General features: G+C 55.4%; 1 protein-coding gene across 1 annotated transcript; it reads left to right on the top strand.

Annotated features, from left to right (window-relative positions):
• The first annotated feature begins 590 nt into the window (after positions 1-590).
• CD5 (CD5 molecule) lies at positions 591-21,966 on the top strand. The gene is made up of 11 exons (XM_060157663.1): positions 591-709; positions 11,976-12,023; positions 13,762-14,073; positions 14,544-14,606; positions 14,853-15,185; positions 17,200-17,493; positions 18,151-18,276; positions 18,985-19,038; positions 19,970-20,089; positions 20,607-20,698; positions 21,527-21,966. Exons 1-10 carry the CDS (start codon positions 658-660, stop codon positions 20,693-20,695), a joined length of 1,491 nt encoding a protein of 496 aa, XP_060013646.1. The 5' UTR covers positions 591-657; the 3' UTR covers positions 20,696-20,698; positions 21,527-21,966.
• Positions 21,967-26,721: the final 4,755 nt, after the last annotated feature.

The following is a 26,721-nucleotide window of genomic DNA, read 5'->3' as shown; positions in this document are numbered from 1 at the left end:
CAGCCCGGGGTTTATTTCAGCAACATCGACACAGAGATCACGCCATCCACACTGAGCTCTCACATACACACCCTGATGCAAGCCCAGGGTCCATGGAGGAGCCCTCTCCTGTGTTTGCTCGTAAAATGCCACCTGTGGGGATTCACCTCCAACTCCTACCTCATCCCGGTAGCAGAGTTGGAGGGTTTGGTTTGGTTTTTCATCACTGAGTCTCTGCTGCAAGGACGGGGGCGGTGCCCACCACCTCCCACCTCTCACTCATCACCCCAGCACCGCTCAGAGACGTGTCCCCCGTCTCTCCCAACCCCCTCCCCCAGGCCTCCCTCCCCTCGGCCCAGCTCAGGGCTCCCCCAGGCCGCAGCCCTGTCCCAGCATGGAGGGGTCAGGGCACTGGCCCAGGCCTAGGCACCCCGGGCAGGAAGCTGGCAGAGATCAGGGCCGCCATTCGAACTGGGGCAGATGGTTTTACCCAGGAGGAAGTTGACAGTTTCAACTTCAAACACGATGACACAGGCCCCACACTGCCTGCTCCCCTGTCCCACCCCTGCATGAGCCTGCCCGCCCCTCCCCCTTCTCCCGGAGAGGCAGACACAGGGCCAGACACCCTCACCTACAGGGGCCGAGCTTGCTGAGGTGGAGGCAGAGGAGGCCGCGCCCATGGGGTCTCGACATCCGCCGCTGGCCGCCCTGTACCTGCTAGGGCTGCTGGGTGAGTACCCCTTCTGGGGTGTCTTCTGGGGTACCTGGGCTCAGGGTACAGAGAAGAAGGTGCCGGAGTCAGATCCCCTCAGTCTGATTCAGGCCCGCATGTCACCTCTCTGGAGCAGCACGGAGGACTGGGGCCACCAGGATCCCTGTCTTCTCCCCCAGCCCCAGCTCGGCTCTTGGCCCTGCCTGTCCCACCCCCAGGGCCCCACCTCTGCTTCTCTCTTGCACTGTTGGGGACCTTACTGTCCCCTTCGAGGTGGAATCCATGCCAACATCAGACTCTCGGCCTAGAAATCAAGTTGTCCAGCCCTCATTCAATGCCGGCCTCCCTCTGCTGCTACCCCCCCACCCCATGAGTGTCCAGCCGTTACTTGGATGCCTCCAGGGACAGGAAACTGCCGTCTCCTGGGCAGTTCTGATGATGCTCTGGGCAGAGCGGACCAGGGCAGGGTGGGGACCGGATCACCGTCAAGCAGATGTCAAAGACATACACCTTAGTCCCTAGTTACTGGTTTCATCCCAGAGGGGGTCTCAGCCAGGCCTGCCAGCCAGGTGTGGGCCTACTGTCACTCCAGACCCAGAGGAGGGGCTTCTGAACACTTCCCCGGGGGCCACTGTAGAATTGACTTGGGGCCTCTGGAGAAGCTGTCTGGGGATAAGGTTGGGGTGGGTGAGTCTGGGGCCTACTGTTTGCCGGAGGGGAGACGGTAGAAAGGGCAGTCCTCCATCCCTGAGGCCTTGGGACGCTAGTTCAGGACCGGAGCCCTGCTGCTGGGGTGTCACCGACACTGGCCAGTGGGGAGGGTCCTGAGCAAGCGGGAGGGGCGGGGAGGGAAGGGTACTTCGTGACCTGAGCCCTGGGGTCCAAGCCTGGCCGGGTATGACCTCAGATAGGTCCGAGCCTCTCGGGGCCTCCATCTCCTTATTTATAAAATGCAGGGGGGGTGAACTGGGTAAGATCTGACCACTTCTCAAGGGTTTGGAAGGTGTGGCAGGGTGAGAGAGGTGACTGACTCGGGACGGGAACAGGTGAGAACAGGCGGCAGCTTGCAGTTTCCCAGTTTGAAGGGAAAGGACTTGGGGACATTGCCTGCCTGGTGGGGGGCCTCAGTCCCTCCTAGAAAACGGGTGTGTAGGTGTGAGTATGTGTGTGTGAGAGGTGTGTGTGTGTGTGTGTGTGTGTGTACGTGTGTGTGTTTTCATGGGTAAAACATGGCCTCCAAATGTAGACTTGCCTTCTCCCATGCATGTGGCAATGGCACATGTGCACACGTGTCCTCACGGCTACTCTTCCATGGAGCTGCAGGAGGTGCAAAGTGCCTTCTGTCCCCAGGGCAGAGGCTGACAGATGGACCCCGCTGCTTACGGGACCCTCCTTGGCCCTGGAGACTCCAAGGACCAGGCCCCTAAGCTCCCCACCGACCCCTCACCTGTGGCCTCTGACCCCAGCAGGGCAGGAGTCTAGCGAAGCCCCCTGGGAGTGCTCTGCTGGCCTCCCCCTGAACCCCATCAGGGGCGAGGCTCCTGGTAGGACTAAGCCTAATGGAGCCCAGAGTCAGGAAGCCTTGGAGGCAGTGCCTTCACCAGAGTGTGGGAACCATCTGGAAGCCCAGGAGCTCAGGATTCCCAGTGTGTGTGTGTGTGTGTGTGTGTGTGTGTGTGTGTGTAACTGGTGGATAAAAAACATTCCCATTGTTCAGCAGGTCACAGCTTAAGAAATACTTTTTTTTTTGCGGTACGCGGGCCTCTCACCGTTGTGGCTTCTCCCATTGCGGAGCACAGGCTCCGGACGCGCAGGCTCAGCGGCCATGGCTCACGGACCCAGCCGCTCCGCGGCATGTGGGATCCTCCCAGACCGGGGCATGAACCCGTGTCCCCTGCATCGGCAGGCGGACTCTCAACCACTGCACCACCAGGGAAGCCCAAGAAATACTTTTAAAGCCATTTTCTTCTGAAAGCTTCACAACAGCCTAGGAAGCAGGTGGGCCCATTGTCCCCATTTTACAGTGTGGAAAACAGAGGTCCAGGGGGAACAGCTAGTGAGCTGCAGAGCCCACCCCAGCGCAGTGCTTCTGCTCTCGTGGGGGCTCCTCTGTACCCCTAGCCAAGAGCAAAGGCACACCAAAGCCACTCCCACGAGTAGGAAAATGGCTGCAGGACACAACCACCACCAGCAGACAGGCAGCCACCGAGGGCTGGGGACACCGAGGGTCAGGGCTGTGGCTGGGGGCAAACAGCACAGGCGCCCTTCAAGACATTCCAAGTAGAGATGCTTCACCGCCAGAGCCCTGGGAACACTGCGGCCTCTCGGCTGGCCATCAAGTTTGTGCCCGTGGCTTGGGGACCTTTGGTACATGAAGATGCTCACAGCCTGCTTCCCTCTGCAGCTGCCCTGAGCTCCAACATGCTCAGGGCTCACCTGCTGAAGGTGAGGCATGGAGGCAGCCCTGATCACTGCCCAGAGGCTCAGGCCCGGCCACCGGGACTCCGGAAGCTGGCACTAAGGCTTGGGAAAGTCACGGACTTGGTAGTTTGAATTCTGGTCCCCCCTTGCCAGCTGGGTGACCATGGACCCGTTCTGTAAGCTTCAGTTTCCTCTTCTGCAAAATTGGAATAATAATAGGACCTGCCTCATAGCGATTTATAAGGATTAAGTGAATCAATGAATACAGAGCTTTGATAGGAATGTCGGTCTGTGTAAGTGCTCAGTAAGCATTAATAATAATAATAAATTCATTTATTATATAATTTTTATAATTATTTATATATAATAATTTTATATGTATAATTTTTATTTTATTTATTATATAATTTATCATATAAATTTATTTATTATATAAATTTATTATTATTATTATCAGAGTCAGCAAGAAACAAGGTGTCAGGACCTGGTGGGGAGGCCTCGAGCCTAGCCATCAGTCTTTCTCTCCCCCAGTCCTCCTGCACAGGCTAGTTATTCATTCATTTATTCATCCACATACATTTATTGGGCATCTACTAGGTGTCCAGCTCTGTGTAAAACTCTGGGGATACAGCCGTGATCCACACAGGGGTCCACCCTCATGGAGGGCGCACCCGAAATATTTACAAATTTCTAAATATCGTGATCAGTGCAACGAAGGAAACCGCAATGTTTGAGACTCATTAACCAAGTTCACGTTCGAAGGGGCTCCCAGTCTGAGGGGCTCCTCTCTGAGGAGATGATGTCTCGTCTGAGACCCGAATGATGGAAGGAACCAGCCAGGCAGAGAAAAGTGGGAGGAGTGTCCCAGGCAGAGAGGACATCAAGGGTGAAGGCAACGGGCAGGACAGGCCGAGGGGGGCTGGGCATCTACAGTAGAGGAGAGGAGAGGGGACGCCCAGTGTGAGCCCGCCATCCCGCCCACGGCCCCAGCTGCAGAGCTGAGGCCCTTGCTGGCTCTGGGTGCAAAGAATCAGGCCCCCAGCAACCCCGAGCTCCCCACCCCCAGCGGGTAGCAGAGGGACCTGGGGGCTCAGGGGCTGGCACTGTCCCCTCTGGTCACTCTGACCAGCGCCTGCCTACAGTTCAGAGGGGTTTCCCTGCAGTGACCAGGGGACCAGGGAGGGACTTCAACTCCACCCAACAAAATTGATTGAGCACCTGTTCTGTGTGCATGCATGTGGGTGCCTGTGGGTGCCTGGTGAGCATGTGTGTGTGTGCTGTGTGTGTACCTGCTATATGTGTGCCTGTGTTGCGTGCAGACATGTGTGAAGGCCTGTGGGGCTTTGGAGCAACGCAGATCCGGGTTCGATTTCTGCTTGGCCACTCACAAATGACAAGAACACCCCTCTGAGACTCAGCCTTCTCATCTATAAAATGGGGATAACCACTGTGCCCATCTCAAAGGATAATTGCTATCGTTAAATCTGGTTCATTCATTCAGACAGCAAGTATTTACTGAGCACCTACTATGTGCCAAGTACTGTTCTAAGTGCTGGGGACACAGCAATGGACAATCAAAATTCCTGTCCAGGTGCATCCAACATCGTAGTTGGGGTGTGATGGGGAGACAGACAGACAGAAGCTAAATCAATGATCACATGGATGTTAGGAGGTCACGAAGTGACGTGAGGCTGGGGATTGGGAGCTCGGGGGCCATGCTGTATCCCAGGAAGTTGCAGTGGGTCTCACGAGAAGATAACATTTAAGTAAATACATGTAGGAAATGAGCGATTGCACCATGCTATGTGGACCCGGGGACGACGGCCGCAGGCAGACGGGCCGTCACACACAGGCTGGTGGCGAGGCAGCTGTGGAAGCCTCCATGAGCACAGAGCGTTTTCTCCAATGAACTCAAGGCACCCAGGGGCCAAGCAGAGGAGAAAGGGGGCAGAGTGCCCTGGAGAGAAACTGGAACTCTTGCCTCTCCAGGTCCACAAGCCGTTACCTGGAGCCTCCAGCCAGATGCATTTGGGAACCCAGAATTTTCCAGACTGGGCAACATGCCATAATGAAACACATTCCCATTTCTGCAGTGAAACCGAATTCGCACACTGAAGGCACAAATGCCTTCCTGCCAAATGCATCAGAAAAGACTTTTGGTTTTAGACTTTGAATTGCAGACAGTGAATCGTGGCCCTGTATCACTTCCTCTATAACTACTACTGTCACCACCCCTGCCCTCATCATTGGCATGTACCCCTGGGGGGGCTTGACCCATACGGCTCCCACAGGGACCCTGATACTCCCTTGTCCCTGGGGCACAGCTGGGAGAGATGTGGTAGAAACAGGATAGGAGATTGGTGGCAACTGGCAGAGGCAGCACGGGTCCCCTGTACTGCCACAGACTCCCTTCCGGAGTGAGCCCCTCCCTCTCCCCGGCCTCAGTTTCCCCTTTCTGTACCATGGGCGAGCGGGCTCTGGGGTCTCCCAGTGGTAGAGTCCCATGGGGCCCTGTCAAGTGATGGTGGCAGAGTTTCTTCACCGACCCTACCAACAGCGAGCTGTGTGACCTTGGGCAAGTCACTGAGCCTCTCTGAACCTCGGTTTCTTGATCTGAAAATAGGGGTGAGCTCGGTCCCTTCTTCACAGGGCTGTGCATGGAAAGGACGAGCCCCTGTGCGGGCTTTGGGATATGTGAAGCTCTGAACAGAAAGGAGGCCTTGTCCTTGTGACAGTGGAGTCACATACGGTGGCGTGAAACTCATGCAAATTCAATCAAACACACGAGGCCACCAGGGAGAGCGTGGAATTGCAATTCAGATACGAAGGCCACCGTGCCCACAAGCTGCGCACCGTCGCTCATCGGCGCAGACCCTGGGTGAGCGAGATTAGAGACCTGAATCCGCTGCTCCTTCTGCAGGCTCCAGCCCCCAGGCTCCTCCTGGCATAAGCCCAGTGTGATTTTCTACAAGTTTTGCACATAAAAAGGCTCCTGATCAAAAACCAACCACTTCTTCTGGTGCTCAACCCGACAAACAGAATTTCGGCCCTTTGAGATCTTTGTTTCCCTGAAGCCCTGATACAGACTCAGGTTAACACAGCCCCACTGATGAGAGTCGTTTCAGAAAAGCGGAGTTCCTGGCCTTCCGAGTCAGCCTCTCAGCAGAGGAGGAGGGAAGGAAAATCCGGAATGCCCCCAAAAGGCAGTTGACAAATTGTGTTTGCTGTAAATTGGTGAGAATGTTATGGACTATTAAAGGGAATCACTGTTAACGGAAGAAATGGAACATCAGACTTCCAAACCGCACTAAATCAGTCTGTCAGTTTCCTTATCCGGAAAACAGAGTGATGACAGCCCCCCCTGATTGAGGCAGTCAGGAAGAAATGGGGTCTCCCGTGAAAAACCCTTGGGGCCTGCACGGGGTCAGAGGTCGCTGTGACTATTATTATCATCCGTAAAGTCCCAGCTCCTCCCTGGGATCCCGGGGCCCCCGGGACCCTCGGCAGGCCACACTCTTGTCTCCAGTTCTCAGTGTGTAGGGCTGCAAGCATAGGTGCTCACGGGTCCAGGCAGGCCCATGAGTGGGTCAGAGGTGGCATCAAGTGTACAAGCGCTGAAGCCAGCAGCCTGGGCCAAGTTCTGGCTCTGCTGTAAAGTGGGACTGATAATACAGGTCCACCAACGTTCATTTGCAATTCCAACCCTCCCCCAAATTTGCAAATTTCTAGCAAACGTTTACAGTGCAAATCCTGACCTGAAGGAATAGGAGACAATTTATAATCTTGACACATCCCACTTACTGTGAAAATTCATATGTTTCGCTGCAGAAGCCATCATGTGTTTGAAGCTGAGGCTCTCCAGATGCAGGGTGGCAGTAGGCTGCCCCGAGGGTGCTGGCAAACCAGGACAGAACAGGCTGCCCTGGGGGCTCATGGGGATGCAGCCCCACGTGGCCAAAGCATATTGCTTTTCAAAAATATCTGGACCTTGGGATTTTTTTTACAAAAAAGAAAAGTAAGCGACTTCCCTGGAGGTCCCGTGGTTAAGACTCTGCGCTTCTACTGCAGGGGGGCTCAGGTTTCATCCCTGGTCGGGGAACTAAGATCCCGCATGCGGCACGGTACGGCCCAAAAAAGAAAAAGAGAAACAAAACAGAAAGAAACCTTACAAAACAATGGGCTCCAGAAAAAAAATTATAACACTGTGCTGAGCAAATAAAACTCATCTGTGGCCTGACGTGGCCCAGAGTATTGCTGTACAGGGAACCAAAGAGAGAACCATCCAGAATGGGGGGGGATGCAAGAGGAGAGGGGAGGAAGGGGGTGAGCTCGTAAATGTCTCAGAGCCTCTTTCAGGAATTCATTTACTCCTCACTGAGACCTCATCAGGGCAGGCAGAGTCAAAATGGTTAAATCTCTGCAAAGGCAGACATGGGAGGGGAGAGTGAAAAAGCCTTCCTACTGTCTCTCTGGATTTTTGGCCCTGATCGTTCCCTGGCTTGGCCAGTCTAAGCCCTAAATAGTGGGGCCTCCAAGGAAAGGTTGGCAGGGGAGGGAAGGGGCCTGGCCCCAGCTGCTCGGGGTGTGGTGTTGGATGAGAGACTGGGGAATGGCAGGATGCTTCTGTGCCTCCTGTCCCTCTTGGTATCGTGGGTCCCCAGGCTTCTGTTTGCAGGTTCTGCAGCAGCAAAGCCTTGGGCCTCGGGCTGCATGCAGGGGCTGGGCTAAGCTGTAGCCAGGGAGGGGGTCAAAGGGACCCCGAGCACAGTCAGCAGGGTTCAGGGGAAGGAGGATGTTGGTCTGATCCCTGTGAGAAGCAGCTGAAAGAATGAAAATAAGTTGTGGACAATCAAAACCTGAACGGATCCCTGGACAGACAGGAAGAAGCAGCACCCAGGAAGGCTCCCAGTCAGTCACACATCTCACCTGCCCACGCCTGCCTGCCTGCCTGCCGCTGAGCTACATCAGGAGCTGAAGATTATAGATCATGGAAGTTTGAACCGAAAGGAAGGTGAGGGAGGGTGGACTCTAACTTCCTGACTTTACAGACGAGGAGACCAAGCCCAGAGAGGTTGAGTGACTTGCCAAGATCACACAGCAAGTTCATGGAAAGTCTTCCCACAGTATGTTTCACTGACTGAAGGGAATCACAAGTTCACTCTCTTTCATCAGGTTTGCACGCCGGGAACATGCAGGAATTGGTGAAACACACAGCAGGCCGTGGCAGCCTTCCCTCTGAAGGGAAGGGAGGCAGCTAGGCCCAGCGGTCAAAAGCACAGACTGTGTGCCAGGTGGCCTGGCTTGGAGTCCTGGGCCCACTCTGCATCAGCTGCTTAGCAAGTTAGTTAATCTCTCTGTCCCTCATCTGTAAAATGGAGATCAAAATAATAGTGCCAACTCCACAGAGCCGTGGTGAGGTTTGAGAGAGTTAATGTATAAAAGTGTCTAGGAGAAAGTACAACTATAAAAGTGTTGAGGGCTTCCCTGGTGGCGCAGTGGTTGGGAGTCCGCCTGCTGATGCAGGGGACACGGGTTTGTGCCCCGGTCCGGGAGGATCCCACGTGCCACGGAGCGGCTGGGCCCGTGAGCCATGGCCGCTCAGCCTGTGCGTCCGGAGCCTGTGCACCGCAACGGGAGAGGCCACAACAGTGAGAAGCCCACATACCGCAAAAAAAAAAAAAAGTGTTGAGGATGGTGGTGGTGATGGTGGTGATGGTGATGGTGACAGTGATGGCGATGGTGACAGTGATGGTGACAGTACTGGTGTTGGTGATGGTGTTGATGATGGTGACGGTGACTGTGTTGATGATGATGGTGGTGACGGTGACTGTGTTGATGGTGATGATGATGTGACAGTGATGGTGATGGTGATGATGGTGGTAGTGGTGATGGTGACAGTGACTGTGTTGATGGTTGTGATGGTGATGGTGGTGATGGCGATGGTGGTGGTGACAGTGACGGTGATGGAGGGACAAGACAAGAAATGCTGCTCACCTGAGGCCAGTCAGGCTCCCAGAGGGAGGTGAAGCCCTGGAATGCATAGATGCCTTTTCTCCACAGAGCATTTTCTTTTTTAGAATTTTTCTTGGTTCTCAGGTTGTTCAGTCTTTCCTGAGAATGTTCTCTGGCTGTTCTGTGTGAGATCCGCAGGGATGGTCAGGCCCAGTCCCTGTCCCCAGGGGCTTCAGGGTCTGGGGACTCCAGCACCAGGGTCAGGGTCAAGGTCATGTTCATTTCTGCTCATTTGTTCATTCCCTGAACTTGACACTTTGGAGGCCCAGCTGGATGGCAGAAGGCAGAGAGATGGGTTTGGAGGCATACTCGTGGTTCAAATCCAGGCCCTGCCAGTTGCTGGCAGTGTTACCCGGGACAGGGCACTTGCCTCTCCCGACAGCTATATTGTGAACATATTCAACTCAAATTGTGGGGCCGTGTGGAAGATGAACGATACCCATAAGGACCCCTCGCCCAGGGCTGAGTATACAGTAGATGTTCAATAATTGGTAGCTGCTGTTAACGGACGTTGACTGTGGTGACTTTGGGACTGCGAAGGTCCCAGGTGGGAAAGGGAGGTGGCGAGCCCTGTGATCTGGCTCTCCAAGCGTCCAGACAAGGACCCTTGCCCCTGGGAAAACTCCCCAGCGGGCCTGCAGTCCCGCCCACCCCTGCCCCGGGCCCAGCCAGCTCCACAACCAGTAACACCAGCTCTGAGCAATGAATGCCAGCCAGGAAGGCACGGGCTGTCTTTTGCCTAGATTATTTCATCTCATCCTCACAACATTGCTATGAAGCTGGTCCCTTTCTTGCTCCCATACTGAGCCTCAGACCATGAAACTGAGGCTCACGGGGGCTAAGGAAGTGGCAGAGCTGGTACTCAGACCCAGAGAAAGGCATCAGTGCCAGAAAACCTATCCTGCAACATTCAGCACCAAAGAATGGACCTTTGGGTCCCCTATCCCCATAAGTGCCCTCAGGGTTTAGCCAAAGAAATGAATCCCTAAAGGTGTACAGCCCCATTCATGGTGGAAACTGGGACGGAGGGAGGTAGGAGTGGAAGGTCAGGGGTGAGAGGTGAGGGCTGGACAAAGGCCCCCTGCCTCCTTTCTCACCAAGCTAGCTGGGCATCTCCACCATGCCCTCCTGAGGCTGCCCTGCCCATTGCAATAGATCAGACGATTGACAGCTGGCCAACCCCCTCCCAACCCAGGCCAGAGCTCTGGCCTCTGCTCTGGACCCGACATGCCCTCTGTGTGAGAAATACCTTCCCCTTCCAAGGCCCAGGACTCCCGGGGCAACCATGGCGGGCTCTTGCCAAGATGGAAGAAACTTACCATAGGCCACAACTTAGTTACAAGGAGTCTTGGTTGGAGGGAGAGGGCAGGCTGGTGGGGCATGACTCCCCTTAAAATTCTACCACCAGCTTCAGAACACTCAGGCAAAAACGGGACTTTTTACACCCAGCAACAATTTCTCAAAAGAAACTTAAACACAGCCCTTTACTATATAAAGTACTCACCCTGACCGACGCTGTGCCCAGCTCCCAACTGAGAAGCAAGCCTGGGGCAGATGGAAACCAAACACTTGCTCCACGACTGATAAAGCCAGGCAGTCAACGTGGAGGGTGGGCTCTGAGGCCATACAGGCGTGCCACCCGACCCGTCCCCACCCAGATCAAACCTCCGCCCCAGCCACACGTGAGCCGGACACATGGCCACGGACAACGAGCCACTTTGACACCCCTGCTCTACAGTCAGACGAGGCTCGAGGAGTAGGGACTGCCCAATGGCCCACATTCCTATTGAAGGCGCCCAGGCAGGAGCCAGGACAGAGGGGAGGCCAGTTCCCCCCAGACCCAAGTCCACTGGGCTCCTTCACCAACTGACCATGTGATCTTGGGCAAGCCCCTTTGCCTCTCTGAGCTCTGATTTCCTCCTCTAGAACTGGGAGCTGTTAAAGAGGAATTGCTATCATGCTTATCCTGCCTTGGGAATTCTAGAAAGTAACAAATGTCCTGGGTTCCCATTCCGGCTCAGTTCTCAGCTCTCTAGAACTATGACATTCAAACATTTTTTGACTGAAAGCAACACTCAGGATGTTTTTATATTGCCACCCAACACACACAAAGTGAGCCGTATCCTCACAAAACACGATGCGTTCTGACATTTCTATTCTACTCCGTTTCAGTTTTTTAAAAATCGATGGTTGTGTTACTACATGATTTTTAAAAAATTGATGGTAGCAATGCTGCATATTACTACAGAGAGACAGCATGAGGAGATTTTGGGGGGTGATGGGACTGTTGTATGGCCTTGATGGTTACGGTGATTATGCAGATCTGTGTATGTGTTCATATTCATAGAATTGTGCACTAAAAGAAAATGGAATTTACTGCATGTTCTTTTAAAAAGTAAAGTTTTGGGCTTCCCTGGTGGTGCAGTGGTTGAGAGTCCGCCTGCCGATGCAGGGGACAGGGGTTCGTGCCCCGGTCCGGGAAGATCCCACATGCCGTGGAGCGGCTGGGCCCGTGAGCCATGGCCGCTGAGCCTGCGCGTCCGGAGCCTGTGCTCCACAACGGGAGAGGCCACAGCAGTGAGAGGCCCACGTACCACAAAAAAAATTTTTTTAATTAAAAAATAATAATAAAAAGTAAAGTTTTAAAACAAGAAGGAAAATTGATGGTTGCAACCCACTAAACTGGTTTCATGACCCACCTAAGGGTTGCCATCTGTAGTATGAAAATCCCTGCCCCTGAAGCCCACGACAGTGGCTGGAGGCAAAAATGCCATTGATCAGGCTGTGACTAGAGGTGAGGCGAAGCAGGAGAGAGACTTCCCTTCCTGACCCTCTTCTCTCCTTTCTGCAGTCACTTCCTGCCTCAGAGGCCTCAGAGGGCTCAACTTAGAGGACCAAGGTAAGGAAGAGCCACGTGGAGAGGGGGGCGTGGAACGATCCCACCAGGCTGTAGGGGGACCTGCCATCCCTCCATCGGAGCGAATCGCACCTTACAGAGAGATAGAGAGAGAGAGAGAGTGCAGCCCACACCCCCTACACACGCACACATGCGTGCACACACACTTGAGGCCCATTTGCAGATAGATGCCCTGGATGGCTGTAAAGCACCCCACAAATGCTGGGTGTCGTGCTAATTATTATTATGACCCACTCACCAGGCACAGAAAAGATACTGGCCATAACTGCACCTTGCAAAGTCCTTTTCCTGCCCAGTCCTGCCAGATGCTCCCTGGCCAGAGACATTCGCCGCTGGGGCTGCACAGAGAGGCTGCACCAGATTGTAAACTGTGTGAAATGTCTTGCCTTAGAGGTTGGACTTTAAGCCTAGAGGCTAGTGTTTCCCAAACAGGGTTCCACAGAACTCGTTGGACGAAGGGTAGGCAACACTACATCACCCACTGCAGACTCCTGACGGGACACTGGCCTAGTAAAGGCTCCAAGAAGTCCTGCAATGAGGAGCTCAGTTAAGCATTTTCAGATTCAGCAGTTCCCAGACTCACTTCACCACAGACTTCTCTTTTTCACATTTCCTGAGATAACATCATGCTGAATGTATTTGGTGACAAATGTGGCGAGAGGATCTCATGAAGCTACCAGGCAACCAAAAGGGGCCACAGAGGGCTTGGTAGGCCCTGGGCCGGGACCTGGAAGCCTGCAATGGCATCCTAGCTCCAAACTCTAGCAAGATGCTTCCTGCTGTACAGTCCCACTTATATAACGTTTGAGAACAGGCAGAGCTCATCTCTAGTGACAGAAGGCAGATCACTGGCTGCCTGAGGCTGGATTCAGGGAAATCGACTGTGAAGAGACATGAGGCAACTTCCAGGTGATGGGCGTGTTCTCTTCTAGAGCACGGTGGGGGCTATAGGTGTGCATACATTTGTCAAATTCCATTGAACAAGTGTCCTTAAAATGAGTGCATGTCCCTGTATGTAAATTGTACCTCGATAAAACTGATTTTAAAAGTTAGAGACAAGGGGCAAAGGGGGAGGGAGAGGGATGGACTGGGAGTTTAGGGTTGGTAGATGCAAACTGTTACATTTAGAATGAATAAAGAACAAGGTCCTACTGTATAGCACAGGGAACTGTATCCAATCTCCTGGGATAAACCATCATGGAAAAGAATATTAAATAAAGAATGTCTGTATGTGTATAACTGAGTCACTTTGCTGTACAGCTGAGATTGGCACAGCAATGGTAAGTCAACTAGACTTCAATTAAAAAAATGAACAGAAAAAAAATAGAATAAAAGTTAGAGAGAGAGAAAAAGATCAGGCTCTGGGCCCTATCTGGGGTCTATTGAAACAGAATTTCCAGGAAGGGGCGATTCTGCAGGACGGTGGGTGCTGAGAACCCCTCGTTCACTGCCCCGAGTTCCCTGGGCTCTGAGGTCTCAAGCCCCGTCCTCCTGGCCTGGTTTCAAGGGGCTGCCCAGATCAGGGGCAGCATCAGCCTGAGTTTCTGGAAAGTCCCTGCAAGGTCCCAGAGGACAACGCTCACAGGAGGAGCAAAGCAGGCAGCCCGTGGGCAACGGGAGCCTTGCTAGGGGTGGGGTCCAGATGGGGAAGGTACAGGGAGGGGCCCTCATGGAGGGCCCTTTCCAGCCCGACTGCCCCCTCCACCTCTTTGACCCCTAGGGTTCACAGTGAGACTAAGCGGCTCCGGCTCGCGGTGCCAGGGCCATCTGGAGGTCAACTACAAGGACGAGTGGTACACGGTGCACAGCCAGAGCTGGGGCCTGCGCCCGTTCCACCGGGAGGACCCCGGTCAGGCCTGGAAGCTCTGCCAGGAGCTGCGATGCAGGGAGCCCTTGCTCCTCTCCCACTTCCGTCACTTCAAAGGGAAGCGACCCCAGAGCCAGATCACCTGCCGCGGACAACTGGGGTCCTTCTCCAACTGCAGCGACAGCAAGGCAAATCAGGGGGACCCTCTGGCCCTGATCTGCCTAGGTGGGTAACTAGCTGGCCCCGTGGGTTCCCTGGGCCTGGGCGCCAGCCCCGAGGAGGCTGCCCACGCCTGTGATCTGGGGCCTGAGCAGGCAGGTGGAAGGGGTCCCCGATTTACAACTACCCTCTCAGAAACATACACTGCTGGGGAACTGGAGGAGGAGTACTGAGGCCATGCTGGCAAGGGGAAGGAAAAGGTCGAGAGCTGGTTCTGCCAACAGTTAACTTCATTGTCTCCTCTTAACCTCTGTTTTCCCAACCGTAAAACGGGCCGGTACTGCCTGCCTCGCAGGAGGCCTAGACACAACGTGTGGGTCAAGTGGACTTAATGGGGCCCGTGGTACTTACATCATGAGTTCCAGGTCTTTCTCAACATGGCCGGTTGTTGACCCCAACTCTCCCCACACCCCCTACCCTTCCCTCCTCCCTCCCAGGGTCCCGGCCCCCTCCCTAACCAGAGCATCTCTTTTCAGAGCCACTGAGGACAACACCTCTTCCCACGAGCCCCCCGCCCATAACCACTCCGGAGCCCACAGGTAAAAGGATTCTGAGGGCCCTGGGGGTAGGGTGTCGGATTTAGCAAACAAGAACACAGGATATTCAGTTACATTTAAATTTCAGATAAGCATGAAAAGTTGTAGCCTGTGTTCCATGCAATATTTGGGACCTCACCACCTCCCGGGGCCGTCGGCCAGTCATTCACCCGTCTGTGTGTTAGAACCACAGAGCAGGAGAGGCCCTGCTGCTGGTCGTCAGCACTAAGGTCCCTCCCCACCTCCCAGCTCCTCCCAGGCTGCAGCTGGTGGCGCGACCCGGGGGCCTGCGGTGTGCAGGCCTGGTGGAGTTCTACAGCGGCAGCCTGGGTGGCACCGTCGGCATCGAGTCCCAGGACGGGATCCAGGACCTGGGGAACCTCATCTGTGCAGCCCTCCAGTGTGGCTCTTTCCTGAGGCCTCTGCCAGAGACCGAGGCAGCCAGGAAACTAGAGCCAGGAGAGAGCGGTCCCTTGCCAATCCGGTGGAGGATCCAGAACAGGAGATGTGCCACCCTAGAGCAGTGCTTCAGAAAAGTTCAGCCCCAGGCGGGAGGCCAAGCTCTTGGCCTCATCTGTTCTGGTGAGTGGGACCGGGCCAAGACTCACGGGCGCCCCCATGTGGTCAGTCACCACACGTTCCTGAAAGCCCTCCGTGCAGCACAGGGCACTAGCGCTACGGAGAACACAAGGGACATGGAGGGCTGATCGTTGGCCTCTAAGAGGTAGGGCGGCCGTGGGGTGGGGAGGCCACACTCACACCCAACGCCCCGGGCATCTCTGCAAAGTAACGCAGAACAAGCCCAAATGTACCGCTGGCTCGGCTGCCACACGGGGAAGTGGCAGGACTTACAGGAGGAGGCACGGTCCGCTGGTGAGTTTGGTGGACTGTGGCTTGTGTCAAGGGCCCAAGCAGGATGGAGCGCTTGGAGGGGACCAGGCTTGCAGGAGGGGAGTTTATAAATCCCGGGAACAGATGATGTTGGAGCGATGGTGAGACCTAGGAGGTCCCTGAGGCACAGTAGGTAGAGAAAAACCAGAGCAGGGCCCCCAGGGGACTTCCTGCAGAGGCTCCCGAGTCACAGGCCACCAACCAGAAGAGACTGGCGATGCCGGTGTGGTCGAGGCCAGGAGCCCAGAGGCCGGTCTGGGGGATCCCAAAACGAGGATCAATGGGGAAACTGCGGGGAAAGGGACCACAGGTCAAAATAAGGATAATCACAGCATGCCTCGGGACGTAGTGGGCTCCTATCACCAGATGGTCTAGTGAAGCCCAGACTTTAAGAAGTCATACTTCCTGAGTGCTTACATCACGTTGGGGACTAGTCAGGGCATTCCTTCATTTTCACAACAAACTTAGAAGGTGGGTGCTATTATTATCCCCACCTTACAGATGAGGAAGCTGAGGCTCAGAGGGGTTAAATTTCTTCCTCAGTATCATGGAGCACTAGCTGGGGTTTCCCCTCAAGCAGCATCACTCCAGAGCCTGTTGTGTAAGCCTTGGCTACTCCAGGTGTGGTCCCGGACCAGCAGCACTGGCTTCACCTGGCTGGTTAGAACTACAGAGTCCCAGGCCCTACCCTCCACCTACCAATCAGGATCTGCCTTTCAGCAAAGTCTCAGGGACCCATGAGCACCCATCTGGGAAGCATTTGCTCTGGACCACTGGGCTATCCTGCAGGCAGGGATGCCCCCAAACCACTGGACACATGGTGTGAATTAGTAAGATGCTGCCCCCTCCAGGCAGAAGCAGCCCCCAAGGATCTCTTGGCCTGATGGAAAAACCTGGCTGGCTCTCAGGCCCACCCACCCCTCTGCTAGGAGCCCTCCTGTAGGGTACAACTTGCAAAACCATACCCAGAAGGCTTGCCTTTGGATTTTTTTTTTCTAAATAGAAGATTTACTAGAGCTTTGAAGATGGATGTTGCTATAGAAACTGGCCAAAGCTGCTGCGATCACAACTCGCTCTAACTCTGAGCACATGTGGGCCTCCAGGCCCAACCCTGATAAGCAGAAATGAACCAGTTTCTGCTGGACCAGGCCCTGTTATGAAAGCTGGTCCCTCCAGGCTTGAGGCCTGGGCAGCAGGATTCCTGGATTCAGTCCCACCTGCGAATCTCCAGTTCTCAGAGCAGGAGGTATTTCCCATCCCTGGGCCTCAGTTTCCCCTCTCTGAAAAGCCCTCCCAGCTCTCAAGGAGCAGCAAGAGAATGAGAGGACGTTTCAAAGAGGGAAGCGGACCCAGGTGGGGCCTATTTCCCCACTTCTCTTACTGCCACCTGGGTGGGGGACGACTCCCTGCTGGTGGCTGCTGACGGGCACTGCCAGCCTCTTCACCGAATGTGCCCGAGCTGTTTCAGTGGCCCAGAGGTGCCAGGGACAGGGCTTGATGGGGAAAATGCCAGAGAGGATGCCAGAAGAAGGGAAAGGCAGAAAGGAAGGCAGTCCCACGTGGTACCCAGACCCCCGAGCGCCGGGCCCTGCCAGGGCCCCCACTCTGCCAGTGTCACGGGGTCCCAGTGACCAGGCATGCAAGCTCGGGGCCCAGGGAGCTCCCGCCGAGCCCGCCACCTCACCTCCCGTTGCTCTCCCCGCAGATTTCCAGCCCAAGGTGCAGAGCCGCCTGGTGGGGGGCAGCGGCACGTGTGAAGGCTCCGTGGAGGTGCGCCAGGGCAAGCAGTGGGACGCCCTGTGCGACAGTTCCTCGGCCAAGGGCATGGCGAGGTGGGAGGACGTGTGCCGGGAGCAGCAGTGCGGCAACGTCAGCTCCTACCAGCTGCTGGACACCGGCGAGAAGACCTCCGGGGGGTTCTTCTGTCCCCCGGGGAAGCTGTCCCAGTGCCACCAGCTTCTGCAGAAAAAATCCCACTGCAAGAGAGTGTTTGTCACCTGTGAGTTGGGCCCAGCCCACGGTGGGTGGAGGGTAGTTCTGGATCTTCCTTCTAAGACTCAGTCGATGAGCACATTTCTGAAGAACAGGCCCCAGGAACTAAAGAGAGAGCCCTGGGGAAGGATGGAGGGATGACAGATGAGGGGAGAGGGGACAAGAGTGCTCAGGCAGCAGTGAGCACGAACCGTCAATAGGAGACTGGCCGCCATTGTCAGGCAGCTAATGAATGATAGAACTCTCCTTCCGTCTTCTGCTCTTCCAGATGGAAAGCAGAAAAGCAAGGGAGGGGGGTACATATTTGCTGCACTAATGGTAATTGACTCACACAGAAGAGAGAGCGATGAATGGCTGGCTGGCTATTTGTATATGATGGCAAGGTGATCACTCATAGTAACTGGAAACTGGTGGAAACTTAAAGAGTTGATCACAGGAGGGGCAAATGATAGCCGATGATCAACTGTTACATAGTAAATGGTGGATAAATGAACGGGTAGCAGAGAATTTCAGAGACGGGTGGAGAGACCGCAGATAGAAAACTGCCTTCCGCACATGCTGGTGAGCTACTGGGGGAAGCCAGCCAGCCAGCCAGGAGCTTCCCTCTGAACGGACAGTTTTGCTGCCTCCCAGGCCGGGGCTGACCTAACTCTGCCTCCTGCAGGCCAGAACACACGCCCAGCGGGCCTGGGTGCGGGCACAGTGGCAAGCGTCATCCTGGCCCTCGTGCTTGTGGTAATGCTGCTGGTGGTGTGTGGCCCTCTCGCCTACAAGAAGCTGGTGAAGAAATGTAGGTGTAGGTGCCCCGAACCTCCTCCCTTTCAAGCCCCTGCGTGGGGAGACTGGACGGGTTGCGCACGAGCCCCACAGAGGAGGGTTCCCGCCTCCAGAAAGCCGGCCGGGAGCACCTCCGCTTCACCACCCAGCCCTGCCCCTCTCCTGCCCACCGGCCTTTCTCCGCACCAAGTAACAAACAGAAAGTCAGGAAAATCACTGATTCGCCCACATCCAGGGGCCCAGCTGGGACCCACTCCAGCCCAAAGGGAGGGTATGGGCATTCTTTAGATTGTGGTGGGTCCAGACGGTCTGGCCCCAGAAGACACGTGCCCCAGGCCGGCTCCACCACTTAGCAGCTAATCGAACCACTTCCTCCCTGAGCTCTGGTTTCCTCATACCACAAATGGGCGACCCCAGACCTTGTGAAGGTAGCGGGTATCACCCTGGCCTTGCAGAACTCGGGAGGAAATCATTCGGAGACAAGGGTGTGAGATTAGAGAGGCTGCCCACTGCCAGAGGTGGGCAGTGATGGCTGGGTCCCTGCTGCCCTCCCAGGTCTTAATGCTGGTTCTAAGCACCCCGCGGTGGTTTCTCCTGGAGAACCGGCCCCTCAGCATGCACCTGCCGCCTCCTCCCTCCTTCCCTGGCTCCCGCCCCCCTTGCCTACGCCTGTCTCAACCCCCCTCCCCCCCACCATGTGCCTTTCCTGTCTGTCACCCAGTCCGGCAGAAGAAGCAGCGCCAGTGGATTGGCCCGACGGGATTGAACCAGAACAGTAAGTAGCCCCGGAGGCAGGATCCTCCCTCGGCCCAGGTCAGTAGCCACGAGACTCAGGAAGGAGGCCGTGAAGCAGGGTCACGGGTCACTGCCGACCATGGACAGAGCCAGTGGCTCCTTGAGGCCTCTGACCTCCACTGTGCTCATCTAAGGTGTGACCGTAGCCACAGGTGTTAATGGGTGGTACTCAGAGAAGAGGGCCCCGTGATCAAAGAGACTCGGAAATCAGTGAGTTAAGCAAAGCCAGACACGGTTCTTTACTTCAGGACTTGTCAGAACCTTCATGGGCATTTTTGCGTGGTTCATCTCCAAAGCGGACGTATGTTAAGAAGGGTTGTCCAAGCTAGATTTATCATGGAACGTCTTTATCGTGGAACAACGTTACAAGGCCAGTTTTAAGACGTTTGGATGCAGCCGGCCCTGTCCCCACCCCTGGTCTCCATCCTCTCTCCTTCTGGCCACAGCCAGAGCCCCCTTTGTGGGTAGAACTACAGCCCTCCTCCTGCCTCTACTCCACCTTCTCCCCCACTTTGTGTGTCAAGGGCCAGTTCCTTCAAGAAGGCGCTGTGTTGTCAAGTCTTTCTTACAATATAAAGCCCCCCCGTTCCAGGAGGGCAGGGACCATATCTGCCCTATCACTTGTGCTCCAATTCCAGGCTTGATAAATGTTTGATGACTGACTGTCTGACTGATGGCCTGCCCGCCCGTCAGCTTGCCAGCCGACCCAAAGCTGCTCTAAAAGCCCGAGCGCTGCTAGAATGAGCCTCCCGGGGAAGAAAGGGAAAAAGGGTTGCACTGAAGGAGCTCAGGGGGCCCTTGCACCACCACCCCCACGTTACACAGTGAGAATAGGAAATTCGAGTTGGGGCCCTGTTGGAGAGGAGGACAGAGCATCACGTCTAATGTTACTATCTCCCACATCCGCTCAGTGTCTTTCCATCGCAACCACACGGTGACTGTCCGGTCCCAGGCTGAGAACCCCACGGCCTCCCACCTGGAGAATGAATACAGTCAGCCTCCCAGGAACTCCCAAATCTCAGCTTTTCCAGGTAAGCACCAGCTGGCGCTCCTAGGAATGACGGCAGGGCCGAGCAGAGGGTCACATGATCGCCTGGAGAAAGAAGGGAGGCCGAGCAGGGGGCAGAAGGATCAAACGGCCCCCCTCTGACAGCCGGTCACGGCAGGGTATGGAAGGGATACAGCTAGAGAGAATGTGCCGGGATGTCATTAACCCCAGCACCGCTGTGACCTGAAGGACCTGTTTCTCAATAAATGAGGCCCCTCGGATCCCTTGGAGGCAGAACAGAGCATCCGTCAGTGGCCCGCAGAGCCCTGTATCGAGTGCTCCCTGACTGGCTCTGACAATTAAGCTGCAGGGAGCCTGGCGTTCAGCATCGTTAGAGGACACCAGCTGATTTGATCACAACAAGTTTCAGGGCCGTTGAGCCACCAGCTCAGAAAGTCTCTGTGATCTTCCAGCCCCTGCAGGGCTCTTGGCTCTGAAGGGCTCTCTCTGTGTAGCCTGGAGGGATAACCCTGCTCAAAGGGCCTCCTTTCTTTCCACAGCTCTGGAAGGGGCCCTGCGTCGTGTCTCCACCCAGCCCGATAACTCCTCTGACAGTGACTATGATCTGCACGGGGCTCAGAGGCTGTAAAAGGTGAGCCTGGCCCCCGGCAGAGCCCTGGGGATAAATAAGCACCAGCCACCTGGTTCCTCACCTCTGCTCACCCTGCCCGGCCACGACCTGGGTGGGGGGCTGGGGGACGAGCATCTGGACTCCTATAAAGGAAAAGAGTAAGCGTCAGCAATTTAGGTGACGGGAGCCGCTCTGGCCATTTGAGCAGAGGGGTCATGGACCTTAAACTCCATCTCAGGGCTTCCCTGGTGGCGCCGTGGTTGAGAGTCCGCCTGCCGATGCGGGGGACGCGGGTTCGTGCCCGGGTCCGGGAGGATCCCACATGCCGCGGAGCGGCTGGGCCCATGAGCCATGGCCGCTGGGCCTGCGCGTCCGGAGCCTGTGCTCCGCAACGGGAGAGGCCACAGCGGTGAGAGGCCCGCGTACCGCAAAAAAAAAACCAAAAAAACCCCTCCATCTCAGAAGACTACATAAAAGAGCCCCTAAGGGTAGGGGAAGTTTAAGAGGTACAAACTACTATGTATAAAAGAAATAAGCTAGGAGGATGTATTGTACAGCACAGGGAAGATAGCCAGTATTTTATAATAACTATAAATGGAGTATAATCTATAAACATTTTGAATCACTATGTTGTACACCTGAAACTAACATAATATTGTAAATCAACTATACCTCGACTTTTTTTAAGAAACCACCCCTGAGAGTATCCTGATGGACTTACACCAGCAGGAAGGAGAAGCTGCTATCCCTGACGTTGGGCTGGGGGCTTTGGGCCTGTCCCCCACCTCCCTGAACCATCTCCAGAGTATGAGGCTTCCTCCGCCGACACACTTCCTTCTCACCACACAGAACCGGGACCCAGGAACAAACATCAAGAGAAAGACCTTCTGTCCTGAGAATACTCTGCAGTCACTGCTTGGAAAACAGTGTCCAGGACCTTGCCCGGCAGGACCATGGACGTGACTTTCCAACATGTCCTACTGCCCAGCAGACGCAGGCCAGCTCAGACATCTCTCCACATCTTCACCAGCCCAGGCGAAGACCCCAACGCAGCTCAGCGGGCCCCCCTCCAGGTGTAGCAGCTGTGAAAGGGCAGAGCCTGGAAGCAGGCATCCCTCCCAAGCAGAGACACACGGGGTCCAGACCCGGGCAGCTCCCTCTCCCGTCTGGGGGACTCAGTTCTCTTCTCCAGCTCTGACCCATGAGGCTCCACAGGGATGCTCACACCTTGCGGGTGGTGGGAGGCAAGGGCTGATTTCTCTCATGCATTTTTAATACGTTCTTTGTAAATAATGATTTTTCTGCTTCCTGAGAACCAGAGTGCCCGGCCTCCTCAATCCAGGGTCCACCCCTGTGGATCCCTCTGGGGGTGCCAGTGGGAAGGGGCACCTACCAGGGGGCGAGGGCTCTGCAGCCTCATGGTCAGAGGGTGCAACACTGACACAGGACCTAACACAGCACAGCGGCCACCAGCCAGCACATGCGGCTGCCTGACCCAGAGCCTCATCACCGGCCCTCGACCTGTGCCCCCTCCCCTCGCAGCCCCTCACTTGACCGAGAGCAGGGACCACTGGCTGTCAAGTCCAAAGGGCACCAGTGCCACCTCAGGGCCCTGCACAAAGTGGGTACCTAGTAAATCCTAGCCGATTTGGGATTTGGGTTCACACAGCTGTTGAAAGTCCAAAGTTCAAGTCGTTTCAGCCAATCAGTTAATCTTCTAACCTGAGAGTGAGAGACCAGGACTGAACATTCCTGTGGGTTAAGTAATTCCCTTAACTGAAATAGTCCCCTCGACTCCCGAGCAAGCCTAGACACATACCTAGTCCTGCAGTGCCTGGGTTTCCTGAACGACGAGCCAGAGGAGGGCATCTGACTCGGAACTTAAGGGTCTAGCGAAGGGAGAGGACTGGCCGGGCCTCGCTGGGCCCTGAGAAGACATCTCGGGGCTGGGGCCTTGCTCCACTCGATTTGGCCCCATATCCACCAGGAGATATCAATGGTCCAAGCTACAGAAGCAACTCTGGAAGAGCAAAAGGAAGTTCCTAGAAGGATATGGTGGGGATGAAGGGGGGGCTGCTCACAGAATCGGGGAGCTGGAGTGGCACAAGCATGCTAGAAGAGCCTGGCCAGCCCTCGGCCCCACGGACACCCTCCAACCGAACTCTCACCCACCCCCAGCTCAGGACTCTGTCCCGAGAGAGCCCAGGGTGTGGCTCTGCCCCTGACCACGCAGGGAATCCGGAAACAGGGACACCTAGTCACCTGGGTACCAGGAGTCACCTGGCAGAGATTCCTATACTGAAGGGGCTCCTCAAAAGGGAACTGGGAGGCGGCTCTCAGGGAGGCGCAAAGGGCCCGAGGCACCAAATGTCTCTCACCAGCCCCTTTCCGGATAAAAGCTCTTTAATCTCTAGTCGGGCCACCATTCAGTGGCCTCACAGCCACCATGACCTACTTAAAAACACACCACCCCAAAAAAAGAGCTGTGTTGAGCAGAAAGTCTCTCTACAAAACTGTTTTGCAAGTGGTGGTGGGCTTGGGTGATGCATTTCCGAAAAGATGTTTGGTTAAGCAACTGAACAGGAACTACCTCAGCCTCGGAAGCACCTTTGCCAAGTTCCAGCCTCGGTGGGCAGACACAGCCCACAGGCCACTGGTCGGCGCCGCTCCTCTGATGAGCAACTGCCCGGTCTCCCTCAGCCGCAGAGGATGCCCTACTGTGGCCTGGGCTCACCCCTGGGGCCACGTGCCAGCCTGCGGCCCCCAACCCCTCCACCCCCAGCCCAGAGCAGAGCCGAGGATACACCCTCTACCTCAGCCAGAGAGGGCAGCACTCATCTGCCCCGGCCCACTCCCCTAAATCGTTGCCTACCTGACCCTCACGGGCAACCTGATTCTAGCACGTCCTCCGCATGTTAAGGAAACTGGGGACCCCAAGAGGAAAGCTCACTCGCACTACCAAGGACCGGGTCTAGCTTCAAACCTGTCACGCCGCTAGGGTCTGGGAGTACCGAGTGGCACTGAAAGGGCATTTCAAACGGCCTCGCCGCAGCTAAGTGTCCTTCTCACCGCGCTAGGAATCTCTGTGAGGCTCTGAACTTGACACTTAGGGTCTGTCCCCGTGCAGCCCCCACGGCAGCAAGAAGCCCACCGCGGGGGCTTCCCTGGTGGCGCAGTGGTTGACGTTCCGCCTGCCGATGCAGGGGACGCGGGTTCGTGCCCCGGTCCGGGAAGATCCCACATGCCGCGGAGCAGCTGGGCCCGTGAGCCGTGGCCGCTGAGCCTGCGCGTCCGGAGCCTGTGCTCCACGGCGGGAGAGGCCACGGCGGTGAGAGGCCCGCGTACCGCAAAAAAAAAATAAAAAAAAATAGTAGCCCACGGCGATCTGGCAGAGGACGCCCAGTGATTTCATGTGGCGGGTGCAGGACAGGGAGGAAGGGGTGGAGAGGGCCTGGGGAGAGAGAGGCCAGAGCAGCAGGGGTGGCACGCCCTGAGTGACCAGCTAGAGCAGCTCTCCGCCGAGCTGCTTAGAAAGGGCTGCTTCCTCTCTTCGGCCCCTGGTACCCCCGGCCACCACTCTGGGACCAACGCAAAGCACCGACTTGATTGTGCCCCCTCCCCCAGCCCTGAGATTTTCAGCTTCTTCCTACAAAGCCCAGGGGTCTCCTAGCTGTCCCTGGTGTCCTGCGTTCTCAGTCCCTGATACGCTTGCAAGGCAAGGTCAGAGTTCAGGAGGGGGCAAAGGGCAGTAACCCTTTGACCCGAGTCCAGGGGGATTCGCAGCACAGATTACCCAAGCTTTTCTCAGGACTGTGGCCTCCTGAAGCCTGACGATTTCTGGTACCACAGTGGCATCTCAGAGGACCCCCTGCAGCCAGATCACAGCAGGTGCGAGGGTTGCCCCCCCTCCCCAGGCTGAGTGACCCGCTGAACTACCCACCTGCAGTCTCCTCCCCTTGTTTAAACTTGGGGGTCGAAGGGCTGCTGAGAGGATGCACATCGAAGGTTAATACAAGGTGCAGCCCCGCTGAGTAGTCAACGCTGGAGATTCTCAGCGTCTCTGGGCATCCTCCACAGGCAGCCTGCCCTCATCACCTTGCTGGGAAGGAAACAGAAGGGCTGACTCAGGGGTCCATTAGAAACCTGGTCTCCTGACTCCCCTGAAGCTGCCCTTCCTGCTGAAAGAACAAGACACCCTCCCAGGCCTCACGATGAGCAGCTGAGCTCAGGGGGAGCTGGAGAGGGAGGCAGGCTGGGTGAGGCAGAAAACCGCTTGCACAGCCAGTTTAGCAGCCTGCTGCCCCTCCATCCGCCTTTAGAAACCGGATGCGAAGATTCGAACCCAAGCTGGGGGTCCTTCGTGGACAAGCTGACAGTCCCGGTCAGCCCAGCAGGTGGCAAGAATGGGGCCCCATCTGTGCTCCGCTGAGGCTCGCATGCCCGCTAGAGGAGCGCTGTGGCCTCTCACGGCCCAAGCTCTCCACCCAGGACAGGGCAAATGTGCAGGCTCCAGCGCGAAAATGCCTCAGGTGGAAAAAAAAACGGGGCAAAAGTGGAAAGGGAAATGCTGTAAGAGCCACGCCCTGGGGGTGAAGGAGCAGGGGAGGGCAGCAGCTCCAGAAACAATATTCAGAAAGATGGGGCTCTGTGAACATGAACCAAAGAAGCCTGAAGGCTACAGAAGAAATCGCAAAACAAACAACGTTGCCCACCATCCAGTTCTACAAGGATTAAGTCATTAGCCAGTGCAGTCGCTGACCAACAGTGCACCCTGAAATGCAGTCAGGAGGAAAAAACAAAAAGGCACTTGTGCTTTGGAAAAACAAGCTCCTGAGATAGAGATGCCTCCGGAAAAAAGTTTAATGCACCCAGATTCTTGCACCTTCCCATGCATACACAGAAAAGCACTAAAATCATTAACTGAGATGTCTGATCCTCGCGACTAGCAGAGTCATTTTTAACCAAGATGTGTGCCTGACTGCATACACTCCCCAGCCAAAATCATACCTGTGCTGGCTTCTCAGAGCTAGTGAGTGGCTGTTTCCTGGGCAATAGTCCATATATAGTAAAGCCCCTCAATAAAACTGAAACCCACAGCTCTTGCACTGTGCGCTTCTCTTTCAGTTGACAGTTTTGGTGACCACAGAGGGACCCAGAGCAGACTTCTCTCCACCTGAACTCTCCAATCCTCTGGAGCCCTGGTACCAACGAAGGCCCCTTGTGCCTTCTGCCTCCTCAGTGAGTCCGGACGACTGGGTGAGTCTCTCCTGAGTCTCAGAGCTCCCATCTTGGTTGGCCATCCTGAGTTCCATTCGGTAGTAGATAAAAAAGGTACCTGACTTCTCAGTTGAAAGATACAGAGAAAGTGCTCGGTTGAAAGACACTCAGAATAACTATCCGGTTGAAAGACACCGGGAAGGCTCTGACTGGGTGATTAGGTAGGAGGCCAGCCTGATGTCTTTCATCAAATTGGCAATTTGACAGGGTTTGTCAGGACAAAAGCGAAGATACCAGATGAGAGCTTTCGGCTCCAAAAACGGACACGGCTCTTACCGGCCAGTTACGACTTTCTCAGGCAACTGAGAAATTTACGGAAGCGATGAAAGCAAATCCTCATACCGTGCAGCAGTCCCATAGGGAAACCCACTCATTAATTTTAAAAACTAGCTCATCCAGGGACCCACACATAGGGATTGGCCATCCAGGGCTCTCTCTGTGTGCCCACAGTGGTTTTAGACTGCCAGAGGGAGAAACGGGGACACACAGAAGAGCTGAAACGACTCTAGGGTGACACCTAGAGGTGCCTGATTGCACCTGTTCCTTAGCCGAAATCATGTATATACTGGCTTCTCCCCCTAACTCCTTGGAGCAGTTTCTCAGAGCTACTGAGAGGTTGTTCCCCAGGCGGTAGTCTGCAGTAAGGTCTCCAAATAAAACTGAAATCCACGAGGCTTACGTTGTGCATTTTTCTTTCAGTTGACAAAATCAATGCCCCCCGCTGGCAGCCACGTCTTCACTTCTCAAATTCACTGGAACCACAACAC

The sequence above is a fragment of the Lagenorhynchus albirostris genome, chromosome 9 (assembly GCF_949774975.1).
Source record: "Lagenorhynchus albirostris chromosome 9, mLagAlb1.1, whole genome shotgun sequence".
Classification (NCBI taxonomy): Eukaryota; Metazoa; Chordata; class Mammalia; order Artiodactyla; family Delphinidae; genus Lagenorhynchus; species Lagenorhynchus albirostris.
The sequence above is the reverse complement of the archived record's forward strand: the minus strand, read 5'-3'. Positions and strand labels throughout refer to the sequence as shown.

What these genes read in the sequence shown, in the direction of transcription:
- CD5 (XM_060157663.1), top strand. Translation starts at nt 658, where the DNA reads ATGGGGTCTCGACATCCGCCGCTGGCCGCCCTGTACCTGCTAGGGCTG. An exon ending in CAAGAGAGTGTTTGTCACCT is followed by an intron (nt 17,494 to 18,150) that starts GTGAGTTGGGCC and finishes TGCCTCCTGCAG; the next exon opens with GCCAGAACACACGCCCAGCG. An exon ending in GACGGGATTGAACCAGAACA is followed by an intron (nt 19,039 to 19,969) that starts GTAAGTAGCCCC and finishes ACATCCGCTCAG; the next exon opens with TGTCTTTCCATCGCAACCAC.